This window comes from Stylophora pistillata, chromosome 8 (assembly GCF_964205215.1).
Source record: "Stylophora pistillata chromosome 8, jaStyPist1.2, whole genome shotgun sequence".
Taxonomy (NCBI): Eukaryota; Metazoa; Cnidaria; class Anthozoa; order Scleractinia; family Pocilloporidae; genus Stylophora; species Stylophora pistillata.
In genome coordinates, this window is record NC_142526.1 from 5,507,501 (window position 1) to 5,519,849 (window position 12,349).

Below are 12,349 nucleotides of genomic sequence, written 5' to 3' on the forward strand. Positions count from 1 at the left end.
TCACTGAAATCTACTGTGTTCAGCAGATCTCTCAGCTGCGAAATGAACTCAGAGCTTGCCGAAGAAGAAAGGCGAAGCAGAGTGGTTATCAACCCAAACGAGGAACGAAAAATTTCCGTTACATTTGAAGACTTCTTGTTAGAGTAATGGCGGCAGCCATCTTGCAGCCGAATGTAGGCACCGTCGATTCTTTGAAAATCGCCTGAAACACTTGCGACAACAGGCGACCCGTTAAATATTTTGTCGGCGTTGTTCCACAAACTTTCGAACTAAGGATGTACTAACTCAATTGTGGACTTAATTCAGGGCTGATCACTCAAGTGACGAGTGAGAAACCCTTCCTCGGTGCCATCTCTACTGCTACTAAATCACGCGCTTGTAGTACGAATGTGCAGAGAAAAGATTGGCGGGCAAAAACCATGACATTTGAATATTGACATAGTAACATTATTCTGGTGCTAACTCGAGAGTGTTGATAACTTGAGCTAGTCGGCCCATGACATATCTAATGAGATTAACTACGGGATAATCACACCCGAAAGAGACGAGCTCAGCGGGCTTAATACTTACAGTGCAAAGCACTGCGCGGAATTTCTTTCTCCGGTTAGAAATTAAACTTTGATATCATGGGAGGCTGACAAATTTAGTAAAGCAAAATTAAAATGCAGTTCAATTTCGTTTTGTTTATCCTACTTTAATGTCTAATTTGCCCAGAATTGCTAAATGTTTGAAACCCGAGCTTCAATTAAGAATTCTTAACGATTCTTTATCGTTTAGTTAATGAGAAGCCGCCTCCAAAGAGCTATCAAAGGACCCCTTTTAACGATAAATGAAGAGACTTCTTGATTTATTGATTAACCTCGAAAAAAATTGAGCCCATAAGTTCAATTTCATGTGCAAAACAAAATCCACATCTTCAGTTCTTAAAGCTTGTTAGTTCGATTAACCCTCGAGGAAACACTCTTCTGTGTAGAACGTGTCGTTTTTTTTAATTAGGACTTTAAGTGGCTCCGAAATAAAACCCTTTATCTGTACTCATGTTTATCATTTAGAAAACTAAATCTGACCAAACAATTTGGATATATCAACAAAGTTGAAATGGTAAATTGGCCACCGTAACGATTACAAAAGCTGACGTTTCGAACGGTAGCCCTTCGTCGGAGCTTTTGTAATCGTTACGGTGGCCAATTTACCATATCAACTTTGTTGATATATCCAAATTATTTCGTTACTCCCACCGACGCAGCCCCGAACAGTTTCTTTCGAAACTATCCGCCTTTATAAATCTGACCAAGTTTATGCTATGTTCAATATTAGTTGATAATGAACCTATTTCTATAGAATGCTATGCGAGTCCAAATGTCGTAAATACATACATATGCTAATCGTTCCAGGTTGGTGGCCATTTCTACTAAATCTGTTGTGAATTTTGATGAGGCAAGCTCGTTGACACCGGCTGGTCGCTAATTCATCATTTTCACGAAGCGAAAAATGCTAATAAATATTTTTTTCCTTCTGTTTTTCCAAATAACTAAAGAATAGAAAGTTAGCCAATTTAAACCTTACCTGTAGGGAGCATTTTAGATTTAATGAGAGAATGCCTTGTAATTTTATGGCGTAAATAAAAAAAATTGTAAAATATTCAAAACTATGAGTTGTTCAGCCAGCGTGTACAGACGTTTTACCTTCAATTTCTTTTGGATGCGAGGTAAGTTTTATTTTGTAGAATTCGTTTGACGACCTGAGGTATTTGTGAGTTTGATCGACTCAAGGTTTCAATTTGGAGCTTCTGTTGGTAGTGTTTTTGATAAGCTCAAGTAGAAACTGAGAAAAATACAAGAGCACGATGTTTTGTATTGTTGTCATAACGACGAGAGCTTTAACGCCTCAAGACTAAGTCCATCCTTAAGGCAGAACCACATTAGATATTTCATTTTCCAAAAATCACTGTGCGAATAATTTTTTTTCTTGAATCAAGTTTCTTTAAACTAGGTTATAATTCAGTTCTTTCCGAATGAACTATTAGCTGAATTTCTTTAAAACACTTCCTTATTGCTATTACGGTTCATGGCTCTATACATTTTCCAGCTCCAAATCTTTGATTTTATTTCCAAAATAAAGAAGCTTCGTTCATTTCTTCGGAGATCTTGGAAAGCTACGATAATCTTTGTCTATAAGTTCGAAATAAATTCGCCTGTCCAAGAGGATGAATAAATTGGAATAAGGTGATCAACAAGCTTTCAGTCCTCCTGAAATGTTAATCAAAGGTGACTGCTTGGAGAGAGTAAATGGTTCAAGATAAATTTTCTAAACTTGAGGATGCCACACGAGAAATGAGACATTATATTTTTCTCTCTTTAATTAATGGTTAAAACTTGTTTACCAGCTTGATGTGTAACAAATTTAGCTCTAGGTAATAATATTTAGTTTTCATTTACGAGCGGCACGATTCCCTTTCCTATTAACAAGATTGGTTGCTACACGACTATTCCTCATTCAGCACGGCATCGTCATAAACGCGGTTTCGTTTCTTTCGCAGGAATTCTTCCAATCGCGAAAGCTTGTTTCGTCTGTATTCGCTCAGAGGAATCTGCGGTGAAAGATCCGGGACATCTTGTAACTGCAAGAGAGATAATGAAGAAGCCTGCAGCAATCCAAAGATGCGATTCCTCTTGGGAACTCCCACCCTCTTACTGAGGCAAAAGACATTCTCCTAAATTTACATTAGTACTTACAATTTACCATTTTTCTCATTCTATTTGTTTACACTCGTTTTAGTCAGGTCCACTCACCCCCTCTTTGCTGCACTTTGAAGGGTTCAAAATACAATGATAAACTTGGCCCTGAGTTAGGCCCGGGAATCCAAGAACAGCGAGCAGGACAAGCACTCCAAAAACCTTCCAGGTCATCGTTAGATCACGAGTGAGAAATACGCTTGACTGATTATTATAACGACACCTAGCTGGCTTTTTATCAGTGTCTCATTGACATTCTGGCAGTTTTTCCTCGATCAAAGGTGACAGTGACGTAGGCATAATGAAGAAATGGTTGCTATTGTGCATCCGCATGTTGAATTTTGAGACGGTTGATTCAAAGCAAAAAAACACCTGTACTTTTTTGTGTTTCATTACCGAATATATTTTTGAAATGCTTTTGTTAAAATAGATGCCATCTAATGTTATCCAGAGATTAAAATATGATGAGTAATGGATGTATTTGAGGATGAGACTCCTCCAACAACTGGAGCCAGGACTGGGCTATGGAGTTCAACCCAACTAAATGTGAGGTTCATCGAATCTCCAAGAAGAATTCACCAACTGGAGCTGACAACAGGAACTACAGTATTAATTATTATTAATATTATTAGTATTATTAGTAATCAGTATTAATCGACATCTTGAGTGTATTTCCTCCATCACGAACCTTGGTATTATCGCGTCTAGCGACCTTTCATGGGCAAGGCATATTGAAGACATTGTTGCGAGGGCCAACAAAAGCCTCGACCTTATCAAAGACGCACACGGCATCTATGTAAAGCAGAATTTCTTTAATTTTTCTATTTCACTTTTAAATTTTAGATCATGTTTATATAGATTAAAGTAGATTGTAATTGTAATAATAGATTGTAATAATATTATTATTTCATCTGATAGATTTACCGTGTCTAAATAAAAATAAAGTTCAAGTTCAAGCTCAAAGAGACCTAAACTGGAATATGGCAGTAACCTGTGGTCACCTTACACAGTTAAATATCGCTAGCTGTCAGAAGATGTCCAGTTGGCCAACGAAGTTCATTTTGAGCTATCCCCAAGATATGTCCTATACTGAGAGACTAATTTAATTGAACCTACCACCCTTGGAAACCGCAGAGAGATTTCAGACTTGCTACTATTTTTCAAATCAAGAAATGGTCTGACATTATCGATATTCATGACTATCTCAGGTGCACTTCTGATCCTCGTTATATAACTACTAACTATGATCCGAACAACTATAACATAAGTTTCAAACACAAACAGGACCACTTTAGAAAATCCTTTCATAATAGGACTGCAGGACTGTGGAACACTCTTCCACCCAATATGAAATGTACAATCTCGCTCTTAACACTGAAATCTAAATTAAATAACCTATATTTTTCAAAACTTGTCTCATACAGTCTTCCAAGTTAGTACTTAATAAGTTAAATAATTTGCTTTTTTTGTAAACATATTCTAGCCTACTATTTGTGTCTTTTTTATTGTATAACCGGGGTTGGTTCTTAATTTGGACGAAAGTTCTCCGGTTCCTCCATCCTGCCAATCCACTTTATTTTTTCTCTTCCTGTAACTGTGTAATGTAGAATAGTTGTTTGTATTTGTTGAACCGTGGTGAATAAATTAGATTAAAAATAAATAAATGAGACAAGTTAAGTACTTTTGCGGTATGGGATGAGCTTAAAACCTTATGTTTTGGTCCTTAAAAGTAAAGAACAGCTAACGTAATTTTTTCTCGCTCATATTTCACTTTTTCGAGGCTTTGGCCCAAAAATTTATACGGAGCCAGAAATTCGAAACGGTTGTTTTTTTCTTTGCCTAGGCGGTCGTCATTAGCTTCCAACCTTTCTTAATGTCTTTTTCAAAATGTCGTGATATTTGATACGAGAACTAATCGATCTTTTAAAACCCACCTTTAATTTAACGGAGCCGGGAACAATACTTATCAATTCTCTTAACATTTTTTAAACAGCGAAATTTGAACAATAACCGTAAGGACAAAGGAAAAAAGCGTCTTCGTTTTAAAAACATGTCTCATACTGGTCTGCAATAGCACGTCAGACGCCTTTAAAAAAGATAAACACAAAGCTTTCACGACAGCTGCTGCGAAATTCACAGTGAAATTTAATCAAATGCATAGACGTGACTGAATATAGCACTTTGTTGAGGACTGGAGAGTTCTGTTCAAAAGATGCATAATACGTAAATTATTATTTTCCTTTTTGTCTAATTTGAATTTAGTAGGTAATCGTTTTTTGTGAGTGAAATAACTAGTAAGTCTTGCCAGAATTCAGTCTTTGGAGCATAAAATTGAAAAAGATACTTGAAGATGTTTTGATGAACAAATATGCATTTTCCACATTCCTTCCGGTCTGTGTGCTTTACTCAATTGTAGAAGGTTATTATTTCTTAACAGAGACGGAGGCGGAGCCATTAATTCTAGCTAATTGACTAATTTGTATTCATTTGATCCCCAAGAAACAAAGCTCGTAAGGAAATGCTTTTTCTAATGTGTTTTGCAATACTTAAAAATGTGTTCAGGTGTCACTCTGAGCCATTAACGGTTTGCACCGACTACTAAATTACAAATTCATGAACGTGTCAAAATTTCCTTGTGGAACATTCTCAAAAACAGTTAGGCTTACCAGTGACTGAGCTACAGTGATGTGATACAGCGCCTTTTCCACATATTACTTGCATTGAAAGATCCAAAAAAGAAATTTAGCCTGCACCAAAGTTTTTAATTAGTGAACACCCTAAAATAAAATTAACATTCGAGAAATTTTAAGAGCATCCATACAGTTCAATCATTGATATGATAAGAAGGATCAGTTGAAACACATGCTAATCGCGACTTAGCGACGTTGTAGCTAGTTTGTTTGTTTGTTAATCTAACTTTTCTGGTCGTCAACTTCTGCTGCATCCCGCTTTCAGACCCAGTGTGAATGTGACCTTGAATGCAAAGTTCTCGAGGATAAATGTCAAATAAATATGTTTCTCACTGAGACTCGAAATACACACTGCTATCGTGTTGGTTTGGTTCACCCATCGCCGTCAGCAAGTCACAAAAACGAAAAGAAATTCTCCCCTTATTACTACTTTCTAAAGGGTGTTATTTCATAAAATATCTACCAAAATATCCCTGAAGAAAGATGTTTTTCGTCTAGTTAGAACGTGGTATAAATAAAAATTTCTGATTCCTCATTAAAGATCGAATTCTGGGCCCCGTTGCTCTACCACTGAGCTACAGAGACTCCATGGCAAGCAAGTCCCATTACGAAGTTCAAAACATCCGTATCCTAAAGAATTCATGTAGGAACTAGGTGAGGAGCTTCTACCAAGAAAACTTTTCACCCTTCCCGTAATTGCTCGTTCCTTAATTTGTGCAATTTGAGGTGTAATCCGTCACTAAGATGATTCATATTTTGGTAAAGCTGATTCTTTTTTCATATTTTGGTAAAGCTGTTCTTACGACTTCCTACTATCTAGCTTTATTTTGTCTACTTTTCCGAACACCAGCAACTATTATCAGGTTCTCTGAAAGTCCTCTAACATCGGTAACTTCGAGCATCTCCGTACATTTACATACACTATCTAAATGGCAATGTGGTAGCGAACTTCTCATACTTTCATCTGGTCTACGTGGCGGCCATCTTGTTTTGGAAAGACAGCTTCGACGAATTAGGTACTTTACCATTCGAATTGGCTATCATACGAATAGAATTTCTACTTTTAATCCATCTACTTTAAAAATTATTCGCAGTGGTGATGTTGAATCTAACCCAGGCGATGAAATGTCAATAATTCGCTTTGCAATCCAGTATCTTCAACTAATAATCTTCGATGTTTGTTACTTAATGCTAGAAGTTTAAGGAACAAGGTCTTTGACTTACAAGCCCTGTTCCTAGAAGATTATTTTCCAGTCACAGTTATCACCCAAACATGGCTGGATCTTAGCTTCATGGACTTCGAATTAGGTTTAAATAACTACTACATACACCGCAAAGACAGAAAAGATCGTAGAGGAGGGGGTGTCCTTTTGGCAGTACACATGGATTTGATTTCGGTTAGAAGAAGGGATCTGGAGAATGATGACAATATTGAAATCGTACTGGTGAAAATTTGTCAAACCTCGAAGGATAACGTTTTATTTGGAGTGTGCTACAGATCCCCTAGTGCTGATGTGGAATATTCGCTCACATTACGTCAATGTTTTGAGAGAATTGAAACGACTAGATTTGCTACCTGCTACCTTGTGGGCGACTTTAACTTCCCATGCATAGACTGGCATAGCTTAACTGCTACCTCAAGCACTAAATGTACTGCTGATTTTTGTGATATGCTTGATGATCATTTTTTGGTTCACTGCAATTTCAATCCAACAAGAATGCTAAATGAAGCTGATGGCAAAATACTTGATTTAATCCTGACTAAAACTCTTGATATGGTCAGTAATGTTGAAGTACCGAGTGATCATTTTAATTCTGATCATTTTCCTGTTAGTTTCAATATCAAACTCAAATCTCGTCATCCTCGTAAGTCTGTCTCAAGGACAAACTACAACTTTAAAAAGGCAAACTTTATTGAACTGAATGAATTATTGAAGTACATCCCATGGAATTGTGCTTTTTTGGAAGAGGATGTGGATATTTGTACTGAAAGAGTCAACGACTTATTACTAGCTGCAGCAGATATGTGCATTCCAACTTTTACTGTGAAAAAGAAATTTAATCCCCCATGGATCACCAGTGATATTCTTAAGAAGGTCAACAAGAAAAAAAGATTATGGAGAAAACTAAAGGTTCGTCCATCAGAAGCCCTTAGCCGAAAGTTCAAGGAGTTAAGAAGATCTGTCAAACAGTTACTAAGATCTGAATACAAACGATATCTGCAGCATCTGTCCAGTCAACTTAAGATAAACCCGAAACGATTTTGAAGCTACCACTCTATCAAGTCAAAATCAAAACGGCTTCCCGATGTAAACACTTACAACAGAAGATCTACGACAAAACCTCAAGAGCAAGCTCACTTATTTGATATTCACTTTCACTCAGTTTTTTGTAAACAGAGTACTGAGATACCAGCCCCAATACAAACTGACTTACAAGATCCAAGTACTGATGTCATTACCAACCATGTGGCTTGTGACCCTAAAGAAGTTGGAAAACCTCTCAAAGATCTTAATGCTAATAAGTCTTGTGGGATTGACAATATACCTGCTCGTTTACTTAAAGAGATCGCTGATACATCTGCAGTTCCTCTGAGTATGCTTTTCAATTTGTCTTTCAAACAGGGCTGTCTACCAAAATTATGGAAATCAGCTAATATCACACCTATTCATAAGGATGGTGATCGTGAGCCTGTAGAAAATTATAGAGGCATTTCGCTTCTATCCCTCATTGGGAAATGCCAGGAAAGAATTGTGTATAATGCTACTTACAATCAAGTTATCAGTTTCGTGCACGATTCCAATCACGGATTCCTCACTGGTCGTAGCTGCATTACTCAACTACTCTTGGTACATCATGATTGGTTCAAGGTTTTGGATAAGAGTGGCCAAGTCGATGTAGTGTTTATAGACTTTTCAAAGGCCTTTGACCTTGTCTGTCATGACATTCTTTTAGCCAAGCTTTACAAATATGGTGTCCACGGGGACTTGCTCAACTGGTGTAGGCATTATTTGACAGAACGTCAGCAGCGTGTAGTAGTCAAAGGAGAGGCTTCCGATTGGTTAACCGTAACCCCTGGTGTCCCTCAGGGTTCTTTGTTGGGACCATTATTCTTCACAATATACATCAATGATTTACCAGGGGTAATTAGTAAGAACAGCTCAATTGCATTATATGCTGATGATAGCGAAATGTATAGGGTTATTAATACTCAAGAAGATCTGTCCTCTTTTCAAAGTGACATAGATAAAATATCAGATTGGGATGAGATGAACAAGATGACAATCAATACTAAGAAATGTAAGATCATGCGAATAACCAGGAAAAAGGCACCTTTAGTTGGGGAGTATAACATTGAGGGTCAACCTTTGGAATGTGTTAATGTTTATAAAGATTTAGGATTGTTTACTGCTAGTGGTCTCTCATGGAACCAGCATATATATAGAATAACTTCTAAGACCAATCGGGTTTTAGGGTTGGTAAAAAGGACTTGTAGGGACTTAAATGATGTTGAAACCATGAGAACACTTTATTGTAGTCTTGTGAGACCCTTATTGGAATATTCATGTGAAACTTGGAACCCTTATACTAAACTTAACATTGACAAATTGGAGGCTGTTCAGCGAAGAGCTACCAGACGGATCAGTAGGTCTGATGATGATTATGGTACTAGACTATCTAAATTGAAATTGTTGCTATTATCTGATAGGCGGTTCATTGGGGATTTTACGTTTTTGTTCAATGTAATTAATGGCCATTATGACATAGACATTTCCAATAAGCTCATATTTTGTAAGGACAGAAGCACGGCTTCTAATTTGAGGAAAAATAACACACAGGACCTTGTCCCAAATTTTAGCAGAACTGACGGTCTCAAATATAGTTTTTTTAACCGTATCGTTGGTGAATGGAATAGCTTACCTAATCACATTAGAGAATCAGATAGTATTGAAACTTTTACAAAGAATGTTTTAAGTTTTATTAAGGATAAGGATAATTAGGGCATCTATTTTTATATTTCTATATAGTTTTGCTATATTAAATTTTTTTTAATATAGCAAGGGGGCATCCCTTGCATGGCGCGTCAGCGCTTTTGGTTCTCCACAGTTTTTCCTTTTATGGTTTTTATTAACCTTAATTGTAATTAATATTAATTGTTTGTGTATTCTTGTGGAGTGAATTTGTAATAAAATAAAAAAAATTAAAAAAAAATTCTATGAGACGTTGCGTGAATTATTCATAAAGGAGACGGTGCAAGGCAAAAACCACGCAATGATCTGAGGAAAATTCCACGGCTGTGGCTGTTCTCACACAGATATAAATATGTGTGTATCTATGAGAATCATAATGTACTTGTTTTTTTCCTTTTTGTTGTTTGTTAGCTATTTTTGGAATAAAACACTATTTTCCCTATTCATGAAATAATTAGACTGTATGTAGGTGGTATAGTTTGTGTTTTCAAGCGCGAGATCCCGCGCGGTGAGAAAACGAGGGGTAAGGGGAAAGGAGAGAAAAACCAGAAAAAACGCCTGCCCGAAAACATATGATTTCTCAGGACAAAAGTCAAATCCCGTCCACCAGGGAGCGGATCGTGAGAAATAATGGGTTTTGGTTTTTCCGGTTTTTCTCCCCTTTCTCCTTCCCCCTCCCTTTGTCACTTGTCCTAAATCTTCCACCCGTATAATACGGCGACGGAATATTCGCCGTACTGAATCTCGCGCTGGAAAACACAAACTACGGCCTGCAAATAGGCTATGGATTACCGGGCTCTCTTATGGAAAGAAAACTATAATTGTTTCTTACTCTTACTGTAAGCAAATTTTAGTTGCAAATTTTCTTTTTTCCAAAGGACCCTTTTAAAGAACCTTTGTCGAAAGTTATATTATAAAGTTCAATCGCGCTTTTTTTCTCCGAAAAATCGAAAAGTTCACAATACGCCTAAATGGCCGTTGTCTCCCCCCCCCCCCCCTCGTAAAACAATGACAAATTATGCAACTTCGGCAACTTCGTACGCTACAACGCGATGCAATCCCGCTTTTAAATTTTGTGTGCTAACAGATTGTCCTTTTATCTCTCGTTATCTCAACATAACGAGAAAATATTAATTTCTCGTTATGTTGTTACGTTCAAGTCTGAATAGTGACCCTTTGAAATTAATAAAATACTACGGACTCCTTCGCGGAGGTAAAATACAGGTCAACTTCAGAGGCCTATGAACAGGTCTGCCATATATGCCTACAAATCGTAATGTATATCATCTTAAAGCTTTATCGTTGTGTTTTAATTCCCCCAATTCTCTATCTTGGCCCGCTCTAAGCGGCACGTCCAGGTTTAAAAGAGTTTGGGCTATTTTCTCAAAAATGCAATGCGAACCCCTGAACAGCTGTCACGACCCATTTAAATGCCTTTAGAAAGGTCTTGTATGATATATTTACAAATCAAAATATGTATCTTCTTAGCTTTATCCTTGTAGTTTAGTTCCTCTAAGTTTCTTTCTTGGTCCGCCATAGGCGGCGTGTCCAGCTTTCAAAGAGTTCGGGCTAAAATGACAAAAAAGTAATCCGATTCGTTGAACGGTTGTCACGCAAGAGGTCCTGTATTTGATACATTCCTGGCCAAGCTGAAAGATTGGCCTTGAACTCTTGCGTAACAGCGCAACAGGTTCACCTCATTCATGGAAATCCTCTTGAAACAGTTCTTACTTACGAGGTGCATATAAGCCCTGAAGTCCATCCGGGCTTTATTTCAGCTATTCCATCCGAGTTCAATGAAATATGATAGTTATCAACGGCTGAGAGAAAATAACCGGGTACATAACTTTGAGCTTGCAATCAAGTATTTGCCCGATTTGACAAGTGGACGAAAAATGGCAACCTTTTCTTAATTCAAACCTTGCAATTATCATCTTTGATCGGGAATAAACTGCCAACCAGTGAGTGAGGCAATTAGATAAAAGGCAAGCTAGATGCTGGGGTAACAATCAATCAGACATTTTCCCGCTCGTGATCTAACTGAAGATTGCAACGATGACCTTAAAGGTGTTTGGGGTGCTTGTTCTCTTGTTCGCTGTGCTTGGATTCTCGGTGCAAATATAGAATTGTTTTCGTGATCCTTTGGAGTGTACAATACGCCAGAGGAGTGTACCCTACCAAAACGAGCGCTTAAATTCTCTTACTGAAAACGAAACAAAAAAACCAAAGCAAAAAGGATATAAGGTTTGCACAAAATGTGATGGAAAACCTTCAATGATTGCTTCTTAATATGTAAAAGGATTTTTTTTACTTGCATTGACTCCAATAGAATGGCATTAGATACACTGCAGGCTAATACCAGACGTTTTTTCGTTTCGTCACGAATGTGGGACAAAGAACTAATCTGAGTCCCATGAGGAATCAAACCTCAAACCTTGTGATTCTGTGTTCTGGTGCTCTACAACTAGACCACAGGAACTACAAGGACTGATCATTACTTTTTTCATATGTGACATGCTTCCTGTTTACTACTAGAACCAGCAATGTTGAAAGTTTCGTGTAAGCAAACAGAATAAGAAAGATGATAACGTAATGAGATTAGAAAGATGTTACTACGTCTTATCGCGAGTGTGGAACAAGGAAACTGATTCCGAGTTCCTATTGGGATTCGACTGCAGTCTACTCTATTAGTAATTCTTGCTTTACAGGTACAAGATGTCCAGGATCTTTCACCGCAGATTCTTCTGAACGAGTACAGACGAAAGAAGCTGTCGCGATTGGATGAAGTCCTGCGGAAAAAGCGGAACCGCCTCAATGATTTGTGCCCAGTGTTTACGAGCAAGAAAATTGCTGATGAGATCAAAGTGACGGAACCCAAACTACCTCTTGTTAACGAAAAATGCGTTCTTTATGGATACAAATGTGATCTGTGCAACGCAGATTAGGTCGGCTA

At 37.5% G+C, this 12,349-nt stretch overlaps 1 protein-coding gene, 2 long non-coding RNA genes and 1 pseudogene across 3 annotated transcripts; 2 read left to right on the forward strand and 2 right to left on the reverse strand.

Annotated features, from left to right (window-relative positions):
- Positions 1-732, reverse strand: part of LOC148724599 (uncharacterized) — a 1,327-nt pseudogene extending 595 nt beyond the window's left edge.
- A 1,609-nt stretch (positions 733-2,341) lies between these two features.
- LOC148724600 (uncharacterized) lies at positions 2,342-2,973 on the reverse strand. The gene is made up of 2 exons (XR_015990642.1): positions 2,793-2,973; positions 2,342-2,620 (listed from the first exon to the last, which is right to left on the reverse strand). It is a non-coding gene; the product is annotated as an uncharacterized LOC148724600 (long non-coding RNA).
- A 127-nt stretch (positions 2,974-3,100) lies between these two features.
- On the forward strand, positions 3,101-4,416 carry LOC148724601 (uncharacterized). Its single transcript, XR_015990644.1, has 2 exons — positions 3,101-3,531; positions 3,654-4,416. It is a non-coding gene; the product is annotated as an uncharacterized LOC148724601 (long non-coding RNA).
- A 2,301-nt stretch (positions 4,417-6,717) lies between these two features.
- LOC148724602 (uncharacterized) lies at positions 6,718-12,341 on the forward strand. Its single transcript, XM_088730375.1, has 3 exons — positions 6,718-7,557; positions 7,825-8,967; positions 12,105-12,341. Exons 1-3 carry the CDS (start codon positions 6,718-6,720, stop codon positions 12,339-12,341), a joined length of 2,220 nt encoding a protein of 739 aa, XP_088586501.1.
- The last annotated feature ends 8 nt before the right edge of the window (positions 12,342-12,349 follow it).